The 19,672-nt window shown below is 39.3% G+C and overlaps 1 protein-coding gene across 3 annotated transcripts in view; it reads left to right on the forward strand.

Annotated features, from left to right (window-relative positions):
* Window positions 1–880: 880 nt before the first annotated feature.
* The window catches only part of LOC126424970 (uncharacterized), a 122,790-nt gene continuing 103,998 nt past the window's right edge, over window positions 881–19,672 (forward strand). Inside the window, exons 1-2 of one of the 3 annotated variants that reach the window (XM_050087849.1) lie at window positions 881–1,195; window positions 2,612–2,775. In XM_050087849.1, the coding sequence (XP_049943806.1) occupies window positions 2,694–2,775 (82 nt within the window). In that variant the 5' untranslated portion in view covers window positions 881–1,195; window positions 2,612–2,693. The remainder of the gene's footprint in view (window positions 1,196–2,611; window positions 2,776–19,672) is intronic. The other 2 variants (XM_050087851.1, XM_050087850.1) reach the window with 2 other exon arrangements.

Raw genomic sequence — 19,672 nt, forward strand, 5'->3', positions numbered from 1 at the left:
TTGCTGACTAATTCTGATGAAGGCCTTCCTGGCTGAAAGCTGTTATTTGTGACAGTGTTTTTGTTGTGCCTATCTGCGACTCAGCATCTCTGCTATGTGGTGAACAGCAACTTTCCTTTTCACAATATTGTTACATCTCATCCTGGAATTTCCATTGTTTGACATGTTATAATGTTTGTCATGAATACGATGAATGAATGTAACCCATAAAGACGTAGTTTAATTGATGTATCAATGAAAAAAATATATTACTGGTTCAACATGTGCGGTGTATTTTCATTTGCTTGCAACTAAATATTTCTCCTGATAGGCATCAATTGTACTCATGTAATAGGCCTATCCTCATAAAGAACATTTTCCAGAATTTTTTCTTATTATTTGGTTGTAATTACTTCATACTTGCCAACTAATTTTTGCAGGACAGGTGTTGAAAAATATTGCATCTGGTCAATCACTCAGTTCTGCTGTTTATTATAATGAAATGATTGAAAATTTAGTTTTCTTGCTAACCTCTCTTAAATTTTTTTCCAATTTCTTTCCACTATTTGCCCCCAGAAGCACATTTCTAAGTCAACAATGCTTTTATTTTTATTATTGGTGTTGCTTCTCTTTATTAGTGCAATGTTTAAGTAATAGATATCACAGCTGATACCAAATTCTTCTTGATATATGTTTAAAATTAAATTGCCTTTATGCATTTAGAAGAAGAGAAGACAGGTGCCACATGTGGTCTCCAGATGGGCTGTATCAGTAGCAAGCAGTGGTCTCTAACTTACGGTGCCAATAAACAGTGCAGCCTCAGTGGACAGCTTGCCAAAGGCAGCTTGGTGGGGGAAGACAGGGAGAGCAGTGGAGGGGGAGAGAATGCAGACAGCACAAGTTATTTACTGAGTAGGAAGCATCCAGTAGTGTTCTGCAGCTCGTGTGAGCAACGTGTCTGTCGAGTTCAGTGTGCTGTGCTTTTAAAACGTGGTCTGTGTAACACTTCTGCTGAAATACAGTATCAAACTGATGTAGCAAATGCTGACAAATGAAGTGTTTATGGTACCGTTATTTTATACAAAATGTGTTAGGTGAATGTGAAGTGTTGTGGAACATATTCATTAATATAACGCTGGACCCACAAAAATGAAATGTTACCAAAATATAGAAAACATTGTGGATAATATTTGAAGCATTAGTAATTCAGCTTTCTGTAAGTCGTGAGATGATACGCAGACAGACATCATTGTCATTTGTGCAAAATATTTTTCATTCTTAAAGCAAACAAGCTGCATACTTAACTAGTTTTAGGAAATTTTGCAGATTCTACAGAAAACAGCTACTTGATCAGACACAACTCACTTTTAAAAAACTATAGACATTTTCATTGGTATTCATTCAAAAGCCTCCTACAATTCTAACTGTCATGAAAGTTCAAGACAACTCAACTGGTCAAAAAAAACTAATGCTGAGCATTTGTGAGACATTAAATCGTGGTAATATATATTTCAAATAGATTTTCAACAAGATACAGTTATCTGAATATAAGTTTCAGCTTTGTATGCCATCCATTTCTAACTCTAATCATTATCCTTTAAAAAACTTTCTCATAACTTTTTTAAATCATCAAACAAAAGTTTCCTCACAGTAAAATTATAACATTTCATTCTTCACTGTTTTGTATTCTGCACTGGTCTATGTAGTAAAAGTGTCTCACTACTTTAGAATTTGTTCTAAATGTGACATCTTATTAGTCCCTAAATGGCGAATCCATTTAGCAGTTTATTACATACATACTTGGAAAAGCTATGCCAAATCATCTGCTTTCACCACTGAAATTAGAAAATACTTTAGACTTTACAGTACAGTACAATGGAAGCCTGAAAATGATATACATTCTTCTTTCCACCAACAAAACATTACTTCATATTTTGCATTCCTTACAGTATTTTTGTCATTTTCTTAGCAGTAAAGATGTCTTTTCACTTTTTCTTCATATTAAAATGCTGCACAACCATTTAAAAAATCGCACTCACAATTCTGGAGTTTCAGCAGTTTCTTTATATGGAGCACTTTCGTGATGCATTAATGTGACACTCTATAAACCATTTTTCTGTAATTTCGTAGAAACAGGGAGACAAAAATATTCTGTTAGTATTATGCGCAGAAACAGTAATTTGTAATCTTAGAACTGTTTCAAGTTCCCTGCAATATTCCACATGTTTTGGATTAGATTCTCTTCAGTCCGCCTGTATCCCAAAACGCTGTCCCACTTACGCAATGGAATCAAGCCAAGAATCTAGACACCTGTTTGTGGGTGCGCGCAGTTCTAGTTTCTGTGTTAGTAGCTCTTCTCTTTGTGGATACATATTCTTGATATCAATCTGGCTCTCACTTAAAGAAGTGTTATTCTTTAACTGCCATGCCCCCATGTCAAAACAGTGAAACCGACAACCTCATTTACGAAATATCGTAGCTGTCGTGAAGATATTATGTCTGAAACGAAACTATGGCACTTAAAATTTTCTTTTTCTTACTCAACGCTACCGATACTTCTAGTTCATATTTCTTAACTGATTCGCGAAGGTTTTTATTTAACTGCCCTTTACCACTAAGTTTACCCCGACAGATTGGAAACGCCAGATGAAAGACGATGGCCTCACGAAAATTTTAAAACTGAAGAGCGTTGTGATGCGATTACAGCCCGCAGAATGACGCTTCAAGTGGCTTCAACACTGAAACTTTCAATAGTTGTCGTAGTCCTGACACTTGCTGTCACGAAGGCTCAGATAGGTAAGTAACTTCAGAATGCATGAGTTGTGCAGTGTTTGTTTTCTATGGGTACGGTATTTACGGTAAATGTCAGGCAGGCTAGTAAACCGCTTGACAGAACACAAGTTGTCTCCTATTGCCCTGCTGTTATTTGTAGCATAGTTTCACTACCTTTTTAATTTATAGGTAGCTCTTTAGTAAACCACTTAATTTCTCCTGGCTTTTAATTGCAGCTCCCTTCTTTTATACCACTTTGCACAAATGCAATTTAGTATTTTAACGGCGCTTTGACGTGCGCCTCCTTAATATACAATCAAACGAAAGTTAATATGAGCATCACTGGTCATTTTGCTGGGAACTCGATAAACAAAGAAACAAAGTAAAGTTAATCTTTCCATCAAGTTTGGGAAGTATCCCATCCCTTGTACATTTTTTAGCAGCCAAATCGGTATATTCGCATAGATATTTTATATGTTTTATGTTTTGAGAAAAGCTACGATCCTCCGGAAATTTTCAAGAGCTCTCCCTTCACACAATTAAATGAAAGACGGTAGTATTTATCTACCAACACTACAAGTTGTCCTCGTGTCACATCACAAAATGATTGTATGATTGTATTTTCTTGTCACCTGGCTATATTTATTTTGCACATTTAGCTGCACATTTCTAGTTACAACGCAGTTTATTAAATAGCCCAGGTACAGCACTAATTTTATCCTAAGAGTTTTTTGATACTTATATATACGCGGAAACTGATAGAAATTATAATTTTTCAGCGATAGTAACAGTATATGCGGAAACTGATCGAAATTATAATTTTTCAGCGTTAGTAACAGTAATAATAGACCGCTTTCGAAATTACCTCGATCGATATCGTCACAGGATGTGATGACTTTATAACAAGGCTTTGAAAAAAAAGTGCGTGTATTGAGACGATATTGAGCTTTGTTGATCTTTGACAGGGCCATTTTCTCGCAACAGATGTTCCGCGCGTCGACGGCTGCCAGAAAGGTGACGACTGTAAATGTTTTTGCTCGAATGCAGCCATTCTAAACCTTAAACAGCCCTTACCAACAAATGTTTTTGTCCCTGGCAAGATCGCTTTCACCTGTATGTATGGGTCTTCAGTCAATAAAACAACTTTTAAATACATTATGTTCATTCAGCCGATTCGATGTAATCACTACTTTATTGTGGAGCGGTCCAACAGACAGTCTTTCTGCGTCCATATTCAATCCCTTATGCAGGCTTTCCTAGGAGCTAGAATTTTGCGCCGCGTAGTACGTAACGCTCAACAGTGACAAAAGACTGAAGGCGTTTTCCGACAGCGCAATGCCATTTGGTTCTAGACGAGTCTAATGCGTTGCACGCTGCGTTCTAGTGAACAGACGATGGAAGATTACCACATTACAGAGAGAAAAGAAGAAATAAGTATCACAGCGTCCGATGTTAAGTAACACGAGAGCCAGCTACTGGGACAGGCTGAGATTTCTGTGTGGAAGGTGAGAGGAACACTTTTTCAGATGTTATACCGCAAACTCGAAATATGGAATAACGTGTCGGCGGAACCCAATAATGGCCTCTGCAGAAAGGCCGACAATAAGTATTCAGAAACAACTGAGCGGGAACCACATTCCATGAATTTCGGCAAAGATCGGAATGTGACCCTTTAAGTAATGTGCCATTGTCCGACCAATCGAGGAAAGAAAGCGACTCCTTTCTCAATTATTTAAATGAGAATTTTTATCTATTTGTTTATTCATATGGCTCACATGCAGTTTAATAATATAGGTATGTAACATTAGTATATGAAAATAACAAGAATATGAAAACACAAAACTACATACACACATCAAAAAAAGTCTTACATCACCTCGGTTCCGAGAGTTCTGGAACATGCACAGAAAATTGAAATAGAAATCAACTTAAACATCATTTCTGCCCTTTTGTTGCTCATGAAGACCACACATTGCATGTTGTACCACCGTACAGCGAGACCTTCAGAGGTGGTGATCCAGGTCGCTGTACACACCGGTACCTCTCATACCCAGTAGCACGTCCTCTTGCACTGATGCATGCCTGTGTTCGTCCTGGCATACTATCCACAAGTTCATCAAGGCACTGTTGGTCCAGATTGTCCCATCCCTCAACGGCGATTCGGCGTAGATCCCTCAGAGTGGTTGGTGGGTAACGTCGTCCAAAACAGACCTTTTCAATCTATCCCAGGCATGTTCGGTAGGGTTCAAGTCTGGAGAACATGCTGGCCACTATAGTCGAGCGACGTCGTTATCCTGAAGGAAGTCATTCACAAAATGTGCACGATGGGGGCGCGAATTGTCGTCCATGAAGTCGAATGCCTCGCCAGTATGCTGCCGATATGGTTGCACTATCGGTTAGAGGATGGTATTCACATATCGTACAGCCGTTATGGCGCCTTCCGTGACAAAAGCGGCATACGTCGGCCTCACATAATGCCACCCCAAAACAGCAGGGAATCTCCAACTTGCCGCACACGCTGGACAGTGCGTCTAAGGCGTTCAGCCTGACCGGGTTGCCTCCAAACATTTCTCTGACTATTGTCTGGTTGAAGGCATATACGACTCTTACTGGTGAAGAGGACGTGACGCCAATCCTGAGCAGTCCATTCGGCATGTTGTTGGGCCCATCTGTACCACGCTGCATGTTGTCGTGGTTGCAAAGATGTACATCACCATTGACGTTGGGAGTGAAGTTGTGCATCACGCAGCCTATTGCGCACAATTTGAGTCCCGTGGCTGCACGAAAAGCATTATTCAACATGGTGGCGTTGCTGTCATGGTTCCTCCGAGCCATGGTCCGTAGGTAGTGGTCATCCACTGCAGTAATGCCCTTGCGCAGCTTGAGCGAGGCATGTCATCGACGGTTCCTGTCTCTCTGTATCTCCTCCATGTCCGAAAAACATCGCTTTGGTTCACTCTGAGATGCCTGGACACTTCCTTTGTTGAGAGCCGTTCCTGGCACAAAGCGGACGCTATCGAATCGCAGTATTGACCGACTAGGCATGGTTGAGCTACAGACAACCTGAGCCACGTACTTCCCTTCCTGGTGGTTTGACTGGAACTGACTGGCTGTCGGACCACCTCCGTCTAATAGGCGCTGCTCGTACATGGTTGTTTACATCCTATGGCGGGTTTAGTCACATCTCTGAACAGTTAAAGGGACTATGTCTGTGATACAATATCCACAGTCAACGTCTATCTTCAGGAGTTCTGGGTACTGGGGTGATGCAAAACTTTTTTTGGTGTGTGTATAAAACTAACTAAATGTCAGTATCTAAATTCCTAATCTATATAAGAGCCGTGTCATCAACTTTCATGAGGTCTCTCCAACTCCCCTGATAGGAAGAAGGCAAGGGGCATTCATCTCTAATGCGCTTGATTGTCTGATTCGGAGCCCCATAAACCGGAGACTGTGTAGTACCCCATTTGTAAAGACAGTCTGCGCATCTTCCATGCCCAGCGTTAGCTTTGCTTCTTTTGACCTAAAGTTTCCTGTCGATTTCTGTGTCAGCATTATCACAGTTATACTTTCGGAACCACTGACGCTCTTCAAGATTTTCAGTACGTTGACAGTTCTACTCCTACAGGTCTCTCATCCCAGTACTATTTGCATCTAGCTGTTCTGCTTCCCTAATGGTGGATTTCTTGAACGGATTCTATTTCGCCGTACACTTGGTATGTCTTCCTGTATGGGTAATTCCATGTTATCCTGTAGCTTGTGGTGTTCCCTAAGCAATGTCTCGCTTCTACAGATTGGGGGTAGATAGATGTTGCTCAACAGAGGAAGTCAATAAATCGATTTTGGTCGGATTGTCCCAGTTGTTAACCGCATAGTGTGGTTCACCTCGACGCAGTCCAGTTGGTGTGGCAGCTGTTTAGCCACACCAGGGCACGATAATCGGCTGCTGAGAAAACCAGCGGAATGGATGATGTGCGCAAGTTACCTGCTGACGCTCCCCATGTCATTCCACAAAATTCTTGAATAATATTGTTACGTGTTTTTATCTTGGCAGTAGTATTTTCAAGATGTTTTCTATAAGAAAGGGTGCAGTCAAGGGCGACACCAAGGTACTTGTTGTGCCAAAGAGAATAAAGAAGACAGATTCCTCTTCAAAAACTGGAAGAGTTATCGAAACCACCGCCACAAGAGGATGAAATAGACGCATTCTTCAAAGCCATGGCACTGACGTGAAAAAAATTTTAGTCAGATCCCATTATGCAGCCCAGACAGGATTTTTCCAGGTCATCACAGGGACCTGTTAATGTTAAATGTCAGTGCAGGTCTAGTTCACTAACTGTGAATTATAATGAGTCATTCGTCCTCGCAGCATCCGTCATCACCATTCCCCAAGTCTATCACTGAGACGTCTACAACACGTTACTCAGACAGGTGACATAGTCACTCAACACTCGGGTTTTCACTAAATTGTCGTACTGATGAGCAGTAGCTACTAATACAACAAATAATACAGAACAAGACAATGTTTCGTATAATGTCCCACACTTTATTTGCTAACTAATTGTAATCTATGAAAATTGTTTTGTGGTTTATGTAGCTGAGGTTTTTGTCACGTGTTACAATTTTGTAAAACTTTTACTTTTCATTGAATTTCTTGCAAATATTAAAAAAAATTAATAAGAACTGTAAGAAAACTGCTTTCACACGATGTACATTCTTCCCAGACAGCACACGTGGACTGAATAGTTGATGTGTTTGCAATTTCATTTTCTGAGTAAATGGGAATGTGCTACGTATTCCTGCCCTAGCAAGACGCCCTATCCTGTTCACGCGGTGCAAAATTACTGCTCCTAGGAAAACCAGAAATGTCTGGCGTTGCGGGTGTACTCACTCGTGTGAATCGAGGCTGTTCACAGTGGCAATGGCAACGGTCGCCAGACACCTTCGTGACAGCTCAGTCACGGAGCGTCCGATCACCTTTGTCAATTTGTGGCATCAAATATGTTAACCGGGTTCATAAACGTATCTAATGTGGCGCCACAGCTTGTGGTTTTCTATAGTCGCATCGTGAGCTACCGTTCACACGGGACGCCACAAATTCTGCGAAGTGCACAGCTTTCAATATGGCGTCAATTTAAACCATATGAGGGGATATGAACGTTATAGTGCAGGTTATGGACTTTCAGACCTGTATCAAGAGTTAAATACAAGATAGACGAAATCCAAGTGTTGGATCCGAAAACAGATTTTGCACAGGGATAAATCATGGACAACAAATACCTTTATAACAGAAACTACATTCGGACACGGAAATGGTCTCCAGTGACATGCAAATATCATCTGTAGACACGCCACTCTTCCAAAATTTTAGAATTTTGTTGTAGTCGTTAATATGGGCATTTAAAATAACTAATTTTTGGTTTAATAGTTGCCATATCACACTGAGGAGCTATTTCCTACGTATAATCCACAACTGATAGAATGTTTGGTCTCTGAAATCACGAAGTTTATACGGCTCACTATTTCGCTTTTATATATTAAGTTTGTATACACACATCAAAAAAAGTTTTGCATCATCTCGGTTCCGAGAGTTCCAGAACCTGTACAGAAAATTGGAATAGAGATCAACATAAACATTGTTTCCGCCCATCTTGTTGCTCATGAAAACCACACATTGCATGTTGTACCACCATACAGCGAGACCTTCAGAGGTGTGGCCCAGATTGTTGTACAGATGGGTACTTTTAATACCCAGTAGCACATCCTCTTGCACTGATGCATGCCTCTATTCGTCGTGGCATACTATCCACAAGTTCATCGAGGACTATTGGTCCAGATTGTCCCACTCCTGAATGGCGATTCGGCGTAGATAAAAAAAAAAAATGTTCAGATGTGTGTGAAATCTTATGGGACTTAACTGCTAAGGTCATCAGTCCCTGAGCTTACACACTAATTTACCTAAGTTATCCTAAGGACAAACACACACACCCATGCCCGAGGGAGGACTCGGACCTCCGCCGGGATCAGCCGCACAGTCCAGGACTGCAGAGGCGTGGATCCCTCAGAGTGGCTGGTAAGTCACCTGGTACATAAACAGCCCCTTTCAATCTCTCCCAGGCATGTTCGATAGGGTTCATGTCTGGAGAACATGCTGGCCACTCTAGTCGAGCGATGTCGCTATCCTGAAGGAAGTCATTCACAAAATGTGCACGATGGCGGCGCGAATTGTCGTCCATGACCACCAGCGGCGTACGTCTACCCCACATAATGCCACTGCAAAACAGCAGAGAACCTCTACCTTGCTGCACTCACTGAACAGTGTGTCTAAGGCGTTCAGCGTGACCGGGTTGCCTCCAAACAAGTCTTCGGCGATTGTCTGGCTGAAGGCATTAGCGACACTCGTCGGTGAAGAGAACGTGATGCCAATCCTGAGCGTTCCTTTCGGCATGTTGTTGGCCCCATCCGTACCACCTTGCATGTTGTCGTGGTTGCAAAGATGGACCTCGCCATGGACGTCTGGATTGAAGTTGCGGCGTCATGCAGCCTATTGCGCACAGTTTGAGTCGTAACACTACATTCTTTGGCTGCACGAAAAGCATTATTCAAGACGGTGGCGTTGCTGTCAGGGTTCCTCCGAACCATAATCCATAGGTAGCGGTCATCCACTGCAGTAGTACACCTTGGACACTTCCCTTGGCCGGCCGGTGTGGCCGAGCGGTTCTGGGCGCTACAGTCTGGAACCGCGCGACCGCTACGGTCGCAGGTTCGAATCCTGCCTTGGGCAAGGATGTGTGTGATGTCCTTAGGTTAGTTAGGTTTAAGTAGTGCTAAGTTATAGGGGACTGATGACCTCAGATGTTAAGTCCCATAGTGCTCAGAGCCATTTGCACCATTTTTGCACTTCCCTTGTTGAGAGCCCTTCCTGGCACAAACTAACAATGCGGACGTGATCGAACCGCCGTATTGACCGTCTAGGCACTGCTGAACTACAGACAACACGAGCTGTGTACCTCCTTCCTGGTGGAATGACTGGAACTGATCGGCTGTCCGTCTAATAGGGGCTGCTCAAGCATGGTTGTTTACATCTTTGGGTGGGTTTAGTGACATCTCTGAACAGTCAAAGGGACTGTGCCTGTGCTACAATATCCACAGTCAACGTCTATCTTTAGGAATTCTAGGAACCGGGATGATGCAAAACTTTTTTTATGTGTGTATTTATTTATCCAAAAATCTTTTAAGATTGTGGTATGCGTCATTGGTTTGCACACACACACACACACACACACACACACACACACACACACACTGCTGCTGTAGAAAATCAAACATAGGCTGCTGCTCATGTAGTACCACCTTTTGCAGAAATAAAACAAAAACATACTGAAATCGAATGGAGTGGTGCTGAAATTACTCTACGATAACTGCGACATAATGCTAATCTTTAGAAATATTGCCACCAGGTGGTACGAAAGTGGCGCAACGAAGTATAACCAAGCTCAACTTTTTGAGGCGTGATAAAAGTTGCTTCGGTTAAGTTGCGCCATTAAAAACTGGGAGTTCACATATGCAACTAAAGTACGTCATTAGCTATGGCGACACTTCTGTCGCGTGTGTGAACCCGGCCTAAGATTAGGATAGAATCTACTCCATTAAGGATGTTATTGGAATAACAGACAATAACCATTCAGTATACATGCAGCACCCACCCGTCGGATTTAGTGCCTCACATCTGTTCGGATGCCGATCCCTTCGTATGTGACGTAAAGCGGTGGATTTTCGTGATTTATCCGCGGACCTAGGACTGCGGTGTATGCTCGACAAACAAAATGCCACAGACGACGGATTTCGAGAGTTGCGACTACGTCTCGCCGATTGTTCGATGTACAGTACAGCGTTCTTAAGATATTCTTTAACATCAGCACATTTCCGAATTCTGAAACTCTTTTGTATTGTAAAGAAGAAGTTACGTGGACGATAGTATGAAGAAAATTGTGCCGTCGCCGGCTATGTAATCAAATATTTCTCGAAAGAAAATGAGTCAGGAAGTGGATCGCTGAAAGGCAACATTACAGACATGTGGATCTGATTCAGATGCGTGGACATTCTCTGAGAATCGCGAAGGTTCGATATGCTGTTGATCCTTTGCAACGTCCAGTAACACTTGTAAAATAATGCACGTGAAACAGTTATGGGTAACATAAGGGCATACAAATGAAAACGAGACAGGTGCAAATAAACTGTTTACTATTTCAAAAGTAGTCGCCATAACTGTTAATACGTTCATTCCACTGTGAGACAAGACAGACAATGCCTTTATGGAAAAATGTTCGCAGTTGCCTACGGAGCCACTATTGTAACACATACCCCATAAAATCCCAATGCGATTTTCATATTTTTGTATCCCTGAAGAAAGACAGTCTTGGCTGACGATTTGCTTCGGATGAAGAGGTGCATGCCTGGATAAATTCATGGTACCGCAGGATCCGCAAACATTTTTCCATGAACGCCTGGGCCACCTGTCCCACAGTGGGATAAATTTATTAGGAGATTACTTTTAAAGTAATAAACAACTTACTTCTTTTTTTCCATCTGTCTCGTTTTCATTTGGCTGCCCCTTACACAATAATGAATATAGCACAAGCAAATTTTTATTTGCACTCATTACTGTGTTACAATTCACACACCCCTCCTCCCCCTTTCTACGTCTACGTGATTGCTAATCACAGTAAAGTGCCTGGTAGAGGGTTCAATGAACCACCAAGCTGTCTCTCTACCGTTCCACTCTCGAACGGCGCGCGAAAAAAATGAGCACTTAAATATTTCTGTGCAAGCCCTGATTTCTCTTATTTTACCGTGATGATCATTTCTCCCCTATGTAGGCGCGTGCCAACAGAATGTTTTCGCAATCGGAGGAGAAAACTGGTGAATGAAATTTCATGAGAAGCTCCCGTCGCAACTATAAACGCCTCTTTTTTTTTTTTTTTTTTTTTTTTTTTTTTTTTTTTTTTTTTTAATGATTGCCACTCCAGTTCACGTATCATATCTGCGGCACTATCTCTCCTATTTCGCGATAATACAAAACGAGCTGCCCTTCTTCGTACTTTTTCGATGTCATCCGTCAGTCCCACCTGATCCAGATCCCACACCGCACAGCAATACTCCAGAACAGGGCGGACAAGCTTGGTGTAAGCAGTCTCTTTGGTAGACCTGTTGCACCTTCTAAGTGTTTGCCAATGAATTGCAGTCTTTGGTTTCCTCTACCCAGAACTTTATGCATGTGATCGTTCCGATTTAGGTTATTTGTAATTGCAATCCCTAAATATTTAGTTGAATTTACAGCCTTCGGATTTGTGTGAATTATCGCGTAATCGAAATTTAGCGGAATTCTTTTAGTACGGTACTCATGTGAATAACTTCACACTTTACTTTATTCACAGTCAAATGCCGCTTTTCGCACCATACAGATATCTTATCTAAACCATTTTGCAATTCGTATTGGTCATCTGATGACTTTACAAGACGGTAAATGACGGCATCATCTGCAAACAATCAATACGGCTACACAGATTGTCTCCTATGTCGTTAATATAGATCAGGAACAATAGAGAGCCTATAACAGTTCCTTGCGAAACGCCGCTACACCTTTCTGACTCTTTTCCCAAATTATTTAAGGTATTTTAAATTTGTCTTTGCAACTACAAGAAAATGCTTACTTTTGTCGCCAGACGGGCTTCGTTAGTGGTCTGTAATGACACGTGTCTACAATTTGGCTACCTTTCTACGTCCAATAACAGTCCGTTGTAAAAGGTGCTGATTTTATTTGCGATATTTTACGAGGGCATTCAATAATTAAAGAGACAAACCGGTCTGGAGAAAAAAGCGTTTATTTTTACAAAACAATACTTCTTCTACTTTTCAACATAATCCCCTTGAACATTTGTGCATTTGTTCCAACTGGCTACAAGCTTTTTTTATTCCGGTTGCAGAGAACTCTTTTCCTTGATGTTTGAACCAATTTCCCACAAACTTTTCATGTCCTCGTTGTCCTGGAACCTCTTCCGACTTAATGCCTCCTTCAGCGCACCAGACAAATGGAAATCACTGGGTGCTAAATCAAGATTGTAAGGGGGATGAGGGAGTACTTCCCAGTCCATTTTGTCGATGGTTTCCCGGGTTAGTTGAGCAATATGAGGACAAGCGTTGTCATGCTGGAGAATCACACCTCTCCTCTGATATCCACGACGTCTCTCTCTCTCATGGCTGGATTCACGTTATTTAAAAGCAAATCCGAGTAGTATTGGCTGTTCATTGTACGCTGCTCTTCGAGATAATCACAAAAAACTGGACCGTCAGCATCCCAAAACACCGTCAACATGACATTTCCTGCTGATGCTTGGGTTTTGAATTTTTTCTTGAATTGGTGTGCTTCCACTCCATGCTTTGTCTTTTTGATTCTGGCTGATAATAGTTAACTCAAGTTTCAACACAAGTTAAAATTTTGTTCACGAAGTGCTCACCTTTTCTTTCATAGCGTCCCTTTAGCTCTGTGCATATCCTCGACCTTGTTTCCTTGTGTAGTCGTGTCAACTTCTTAGGGACCCATCTTGCACATGTTTAGCGGTACCTCAGCTTGTTACAGATAATGATATGAACTGCACTAGTACTAACTTGAACCTTATCAACTATCATTTCCACAGTCACACGGCGGTCTGCAGGAATAATGTGATCAATCCCACTTTCAAGTGAGGAAGTTGAAATTGCAACTGGTCAGTCAAAACGGTGTTCGTCAGTCACTGAGTCGCGATCATTTATTTATTTATTCATTTTTATTTATTTACCGCCAGTATTAGCACATTCATGCTGTTGGACTTGTGAAAGTACAGAAGAGTATAAAATATTACTTCTTTACATCATGTATAAAATCTTATCATTGGTATCAACACATCTTTATAACAGAAACTTTATTCTGCTTACGTAAATACAGATAGAATAAAAGCTTGCGAAACCCCTTGGTCGATTTTACTAAAACTATTAAATACCAGTACTTTAGTTAACTAGTCATAGTAACATACAGCACAAAAGCGTGGTGCATAATTACATACATACAATAATAAAAGAAGTTTGGTTTTATCTAGGAATGGTTGATAATTACGAATTTTTGTTTAGAGAGTTATGAAGCAGACCTACTGATCTGAGCAAAATTCCAGGCATTTGTTAATGCTGTAGACGCTGTTATTTATTAGTAGATCTTTTAGTTCTTTTTTTGAATGTATTACTGTTTGGTATTTTTTGATGCTATCTGGCAATGCATTGTACAGAATTTTTTGTTTGTAAACAGCACTGTCCTGATATATCGATTTTCTGTGCACATCCCTATGATAGTCATCGCAGTTCCTTGTTTGATAATGGTGGCTCTCACTATTCAAAGCTGAAACTTGGTGGTTTTTAATGAAGCATATGCTTTCAAATATAAATATAGATGGTAAAGTCATGATTTTTAATTCGTTAAAGATACCTCTATATGGTGCTATGTAAGCAACATTACTTATTAATCTTACGGTTTTCTTTTGGAGCTTAAAAGACTCCTTAGCAAAAGAGATATTTCCTTAGAACACTATTCCGTACTTCAGTAGACTATGCATGAATGCATAATAAGCGCTTAACACTGTTTCGGTATTGCAGAAATATTTAAGTACTCTTAATATGTAACAGTACTTGCCTAATTTTTTGTTAAGCATTTGTACATTGTAACCTCCCCACCGAAATTTTAAAAGACAACATTTAATAGAAATGGGAGCCAAACGTAACCTCCCTGCAATAAAATGTACTGTCAAAGGCAATAAAAATGTGAAATTCGCAATCTGACTCTGTTGTAAACTCTCACGAAAATAATGAGAGACAATTTAATGCTAATGAAACTTCAGTGATAATGATAACTCAATTAAACCGAAATATCGGTCTTTGGCCCTGTGCAAAAAATAAGAATCATTGTTGGCCACGGCTTGGAGGAAATGCATTGCAAATAATATATTTTTTTTTTTTTTTGAAATTTAACTGAAACTTTTCTTTAAGGGAAATGTAAGGAAATCGTTGGTTCAATTAAATGGTTTTTTTGTAATTTGAAATCCAAATTATTATTGGGGCGATTATTGCACAAATTAGTTACAGTTGATTTGCATTATTAGCTGAGCGCATTTAAAAATAATATACCTCGTCCTGTATCTTGACCAGAATGCCATCTCGACGCCCGCCGACTCCTCACACACAACTGCACTCGACTGCTACTACCGACATACTGCACTGCTCACAGACTGCCCACTGACAGACTGCTCGCAACTGTACTGCACGACTACTACCGACCGACTACTGGACGCAACTGAACTGAGCTACTGCTACCGACAGAGTATACTGCACGACGACTACTAACAGAGTACTGACTGAGTACTGCTCGCAACACTCGCGCGGTCAAGCGCAGACTAACCACGATAAAAGGCTCTCTGGTCAAAGATTTTATCATGCCTCGCCATCGCCGCCACACAACATACGTGTTCCATAACCCTCCACTGGGGGGGCAAAAATTTGGCAGCGATGGTGAGTCATTTGGACTTGCCAAGCGCGGCAAAATTTTTTCTTTAATGAATGAACTTTTACAATTTACAGAATATTTAGATGTAGTACATGAATTAAATGTGGTGCACACGCACCAAGTACAAAATATATCAGACAAAGACAAAATGTGAGTACAAAACATAGTAGCAAATCAGAAAAATGTATATACAAATTATTTGACAGATAACAGAGTGCATACGCACTGAAAAAATTCTGTAGCATTTTCAGAACAAATAAACAGAATGGCAGAAAATCATGTTGACAAGTGACATGAGTGTACTCGCACTGGAGTTGAGAACGTATCAGCAAATGACGAAATGTATATACAATGAGTAAGAAATGACATAAGTGCATACGCACTGAAGTACTGAGCATACAGAATGAGTACAAATCATATTGAAAAATGACAAAAGTGCACAGGCACTGAAGTTCAGTAGAAAACATATTAACACATAACATAAGTGCACATGCACTGTAGTTCAGAACATATCATCAAAATAAAAATGTATATACAATATAAAAGACAAGAGTACACATATACTGTACTTCAGAACAAATCGAAAAAATGTATTTAGCATTTTCACAACAAATAAACATAATGGCAAAAAAAAATCATGTCGACAAGTGACATAAGTGTACTCGCACTGGAGTTCAGCGAATCGAAAAAAAAATGTATAGCCCATGAACATAAATGATGTTAGCAAAAAATGATTTTCATTATTAGGATAGGAAAGGGAAGGATTGCATCACGGTTGTAGCACTTTAGATTGCACACAGCTGTTCTGAAAGTCCATATCTTTCCACAGAAGTACAACACCAAGTGGCACAATTTGAAGTTCTTTTCCCATCAGAATTTATCAGCGTAGCCAAGACATTGAACTGTCGTAGTAATGTTCCATGTTTTCATTTTGGCAGTACACTAGGTACACCAAACAGTGCGACCATAATAACGTCTTCATCGCTCACGGTGGTGGACAGCATGTCGTGTCAACACCACGCTCTTACAAGGCACACCAACGTAGAATTAGTGCAAAAACCAAATATAGTGCTCCTTGATCATGAGGATGGACAGGACAAATCGACATTGCAGTAATTCAGGGTAGTTATCTCATAAGGTGAAGGACATTAAGTCACATAATATTGAGAATTACAGTAGTAGTTTGCGGCATTCATAGCCGAGTTATTGAACATTTCTGTACCAAGTATGCAGTATTACAGAATAATGTTCATAAAATTAAATTATTGGCATCATGGGTAATTGTATTACAATAAACAGTGGCAGTCCTTGGCCAGTTACAAAGCATATTTAGTATGACAGAATAATGTTCATCAGACGTCTTAATTGAAAAGGAGAGTCAATTATTGGCCTAGCATTAACATAATACATTGAGTGATACAAATTATTGGCACTCATTGGCCATTTACCAAAACATGAAAAGTCAACATTGAAAACAAGAGCTAATTAATGGCATAACTAATAACATAGTTCATTTAGTGACATTAATTATTGGCACTCAGTCGCCAGTAATAGAACATGAAAAATCATCATTGAAAACAGGAGCTAATTAATGGCATAATTAATATATAATTAATTTAGTGACATTACTTATTGGCACTCAGTGGCCAGTAATAGAACATGAAAAATCATCATTGAAAACAGGAGCTAATTAATGGCATAACTAATAACATAATTCATTTAGTGACATTAATTATTGGCACTCAGTGGCCAGTTATTATAACATGACAAGTCATAATTGAAAACAGGAGCTAATTGATGACATAATTAATATATAATTCATTAAGTGACACTAATTATTGTCACTCAGTGGCCATCAAGTATTGAATAGTATAAAACATTGTTCCTCATTCAGTATTATTCAGATCATTAAGAAGTCATTATTAAAAATCAGCTAATTACAATCATAGCATTAATAATTACAGGCATTATAAGTAGTCTCATTACAACAAACAGTGGCAGTTATTAGCCAGTTACAAAGCATTATTTTATATATATATATATTTTTGTCTCATTAAGAAGTCATTACTCAAGTGACATACTATTCAGAGCTAATCAGTATTATTCAGAATTATCATAAACTAGTGACATTATGTGGGACTGGTAATACATTTTTTTGTTAGCAATGCATTGCGTTGGGATCGATAATTAATTGCTGAGGCATAACAATATTTGCTTTTGACCTATTGCTGCAAATGAGGATAAGTAACGTCATTCGTCATGAGTCAGCTGTAGCAAGGTTATGTAACAAGGCAGTATATGTGATCACATTTATAAATGATAGACACAAATGGGTAAAAAAATAAAAATGCAAGTACTAGAACAGGTATAATAAGTAACAGGTTTAGTAAGTATCATGAAAAGCTTCTCCTGGAAAAAAATACAAAATGGATTATTGACCTGAAAGAAGAAACACATACTATGCTGAAAAGTAGTGAACTTCGAATTAACAGGTAGTGAAATGAGTATAAAAATGTGTTCCATAGCTGTCCTTTCCAAAACTTTCCATCATCCTACTATGCAATATAACACCTGCCGTCAAAGCAAACTGCAACAAATACTTAAATAACTACATAGCATAAATACATAACTTCAACATTATCCCCATCTGTAAAGAAAAAACTTCATTATCAATCACTTCATTATCCATATTATCATAACTTCATTATTATCATCACCTATAAAGAAAAACTTCATTATTACTTCATTATTCATAACAGCATATCCTTCATCATTATTCATCAGCATTCATTATCATCTGCAAAAAAAAAAAAAATCACTTCATTACTCATTACACAACTATTCCGTATCTCTAGCATATTTCATCACTAAAACTAAGATGTGTAGTTCTGTCTGACAGCCTGCATCAATCGCCTTGTATTCTGAAAGGAAAATTAGTTAAGACTGCTATTCTACGATGAGTATAGTATATTCTTGTTAATACTTGTTAATCCTGATCCATTTACTCTTCCTCATAAGGTTATTGCATCTTCTTTCGTTTATTCCTTAGGTGAAATTCCCATTTCTGTTGAATTTATTTCTTACACGCATCATTTCTTTCTGAAATTGATGAACAAAGATTAATGTCTTGCATTTAAATCATATACCCACTAAATAATGACTGGTTTATGGTGACATAATTAACCATACAGCATAACATGACAGAAAACGTAATATGTCAAAGACATTGACAGTGTTCAGATGCAAAAATGTACACAGAGTAATACAATGCAGCAGCAAAAAGAAAAATGTAAAACGGTCACGATATTGAGATATCATAGGGCAACAAAAATGTCAACGTCAACTGGTGTGTGTTATATCTTAACCATTTCAAAGTGCATACAAACAAAACTGGAATACAATCATATATAAAAAGACAAAATGTGACGTTCGTTGTGTTCAGCTTTTATGTAGTGTAGTTAATAGAGGCGAGAATTAAAGACTTTAATGGAGAGGGAATTTGATAAAATTGATACGTCATTACATAGAATTGCATAATTATACATAAAATACGTAAGTTCATCTGGAAAAATATGCACGGCCTGATGTGTAACGCCAAGAAAAGCGACCTGCTAATCTTACCTTGTCGGGCACTTGCCAAGAAAAAATACGATAATCATCAGTAATTAGTCATGTGAATATAACTGCATAAGTGGTCATAAAAAAATTAGTAAATGGCATCATAGTGTGTCGAATCATAAAGTGTCTTCATTCAATAAAGGGTTTAATATTTGACCAATGGTGGTTGCCTTTCGATTTTCTGGTTCTCAAAGTTTCGACGTGTACAACATTGGGGTGAGGGATGCTGCGAATCCGATATGGACCTGCGTATAGAAATTCAAATTTACTGCACTTACCTTTTAATTTGCTGGATAAATAGTGTGTACGCACTAATATCTTCTGTCCAACGTGAAAGTCGCGGCGTGTACAAACCTGTTTTTGCTGTCTTCTCCGGCGCTCTGCGGCACGTTTGATGTTGTTCAGCACAATGTCAATTATTTCGTGGTGTCTTAGTCGACGACATTTAGGGAAGTTTACTAATTCTTTAATTTTGTTTGGTGGTTCAACGTTTTTCAGTATAACAGACGGAGATAGCATAGTGGATTCATTTGGAATGGAATTAATTACATCTTGGAATGAGAATATGTGTGTATCCCAATCAATATGTCTTTTGTGGCAGTATATTCGGCACAGCTTACCAATTTCTTTCATTAATCTTTCACAGGGGTTCGAAGAAGCATGGTACTTGGATATATAAATCGGAGAAATGTTTCTAGCTCGTAACATGCGTGTCCT

The sequence above is a fragment of the Schistocerca serialis genome, chromosome 10 (genome assembly GCF_023864345.2).
Source record: "Schistocerca serialis cubense isolate TAMUIC-IGC-003099 chromosome 10, iqSchSeri2.2, whole genome shotgun sequence".
Lineage (NCBI taxonomy): Eukaryota > Metazoa > Arthropoda > Insecta > Orthoptera > Acrididae > Schistocerca > Schistocerca serialis.